Source organism: Dipodomys ordii, unplaced genomic scaffold (assembly GCF_000151885.1).
Source record: "Dipodomys ordii isolate 6190 unplaced genomic scaffold, Dord_2.0 Scaffold117, whole genome shotgun sequence".
Lineage (NCBI taxonomy): Eukaryota > Metazoa > Chordata > Mammalia > Rodentia > Heteromyidae > Dipodomys > Dipodomys ordii.
Window position 1 is genome coordinate 2,534,822 of NW_012267333.1, and position 2,505 is coordinate 2,537,326.

Below are 2,505 nucleotides of genomic sequence, written 5' to 3' on the forward strand. Positions count from 1 at the left end.
AAGTTAGGGTACTGAGACAACTAAATTTAAGAGCAAACCTCAAAGTCTGACATCTTAACCATATTACTATGTTGTTTCCCATTTTTGGGGTATGTTTTACAATGAGAGTCAACATTTTAAAGACTTTTTAGAATTCCTGTAAGAATCCATGGGTTAATTTGTAATCTCAACTACTAGGTGGTTTCATAATAATTTAAGAACAAAGAAAGGCTGAGGTCTTTCACACAAGCACAAATAAAAATTTCTCCATCCCCTGGGGGTCATTGTTCTCATTCCAATGTTCTAGTTTTGACCATATTTTTTTATGGGGTAAGATGATTCTGGCAGAAACAATCTATTAGAAATCTCCCAATCTATGACTTTCATAGAAGCATGCTTTCTTCTGTAATCTCTTAACGGCGTCTTTGATCTCCTTGTTCCTGAGACTGTAAATCAAGGGGTTCAACATGGGAATCACCACTGTGTAGAATACTGATGCAAATCTGTCAAAGCTAGAGGATGCACCAGAGCTGGAACTCAGATAGACAAAGATACTGGAGGCGTAAAAGAAGGAAACAGCTGTCAGGTGAGACACACAGGTGTTGAAGGCCTTGGCCCTGCCTTTAGTGGAAGTGATCTTCCTGATGGCCACTACAATATAGACATAGGATAGGATGATAGCTAGGACATTTGCTATCCCATATACCATTATCAACACAGCAGTCAGTACTTGTACAAAGAAGGTGTCAGTGCAGGATAGATGTAACAGCTGGGGCATGTCGCAGAAGAAGTGCCTGATGACATTAGGCCCACAGAAGTGGAGCTGAAGCAAAGCACACAATTGGGAAAAAGAACCAGTGAGTCCAGCTGTGTAAGTTCCCAACACCATGTGAGCACAGAGGGTGGGAGACATGATGGATGAGTAGAGCAGTGGTTTGCAGATGGCAGCATACCGGTCATAAGCCATGGCTGTCATGAGACAAGATTCACTCAGGCCCAGGGTTGAAAAGAAGAAGTACTGAACAAAGCAACTCACATAGCTGATCATCTGCCGCTCCTGGAAGAAGTTGGAGAGCATCTTGGGGACTGTGGAGGTGATGTAGCAGAGATCTATGAAGGACAGATTACTGAGGAAGAAATACATGGGTGTATGGAGGTGGGAATCCATCCTGATTAGCACAATGAGGGACAAGTTCCAGGTCAGTGTTGTAATGTAGATGAGCAGGAATGTCACAAAGAGCAGTACTAGGATCCTGGGAAAATCTGTGAATCCCAGGAGGAGGAATTGGGTGATCTCTGTAAGATTTCCTGCCCCAATCATTGCCTTGGTGTTCCTGATAGGAGAAAGGAGACAAGAGAATGCATTGTTGATTCAGGTACAATTGCAGCATTAGCATTTAAAAATTTATCTCTTTTCCTCCAATGAACTCTGGAGAAGAGAAATACTATATTTTACTTTTATGGTAAATCTCTGCTTCCCTCCTCAAGTTTCAACAAGGATCTGTCCGGTTCATGGTTCCAAATAATTTATGGAATTTTATGAGAAGTAACATGGTCACGACATACATGAATAAAGGCTTCACATTTTCAACCACTTTGAAATTCTACCACACAGCAGTCAGGGTGACCATCATCCAGAAGATAAATAATAACAAATCCTGGCAAGATGTGAGAAAAAAGAATTCTCACTAACTTTTGGTGGAAATATGAATAATTCAACCACTGTGGATGAGATCAATGTGTTAAAAACTGATACATTGAATTGATACCTTTCTTTTGTACAATTACTTAAGGATAATAAATGAAATTTATAAATGGAATTACTATATGATCTAGTCACACCATTTTGGGAATGCCCGCTAAAGAATTGAAGTTCACTGTAGAGTTATGTGCATACCCAATTTATTATGGAATAATTCAAATACCCAAACCAGGAATCAACCCTTTTGCCCATGGTCAGATGCATAGATATAAAAATGTTATCTATGTACATAATGCAGTGTGACAGGTTTTCTCTAATTTGTGGAAGCTAGGGAAAGTTCAGGGAGCTAGAAGGAGAAGAAATAGGGCAAATGAATAAAAAAGAGCAATAGAGTAGACAAATATCATCAAAGTACATTATGTATACATGTATGCTTCTTCTTGGTTACCAAATACAAGCAAAATGATTCCAATGTTTTCTCAAGGAAAACATGTTAGTTCTTGAACTAGTTTATTGGGAAGGATTGGTTTCCCCCCCTCCAATTTTAATGGCCTAACATTTACATTTTAAGGCGAGGTAATTAACCCAAAGATATAGTAATTACTGTGACAAAGTCAGTGAGCATCATGGTCTATATTTTCTTTTAGAAAAGATATTGCTAATTCAACTTCTCAGAATCTCTATCCAGGATGAGTTAGATTTAATGAAAACATTTCAGAACCTCTACCTGCAGCAGATGGCATCTCTCAGACACTGATACAGCTGGTGAATTCAACAAACCGATTATCCTCCAATGATCCTCTAGTAGCAAAGAAACTCATCAC

At 39.0% G+C, this 2,505-nt stretch overlaps 1 protein-coding gene across 1 annotated transcript; it reads right to left on the reverse strand.

Annotated features, from left to right (window-relative positions):
- Positions 1 to 337: 337 nt before the first annotated feature.
- On the reverse strand, positions 338 to 1,300 carry LOC105995301 (olfactory receptor 5AN1). Its single transcript, XM_013029008.1, has one exon. It carries the CDS (start codon positions 1,298 to 1,300, stop codon positions 338 to 340), a length of 963 nt encoding a protein of 320 aa, XP_012884462.1.
- Positions 1,301 to 2,505: the final 1,205 nt, after the last annotated feature.

Bases quoted from the DNA above. Each gene is read 5' to 3' on its own strand.
- LOC105995301 (XM_013029008.1), bottom strand. From the start codon at position 1,300: ATGATTGGGGCAGGAAATCTTACAGAGATCACCCAATTCCTCCTCCTG.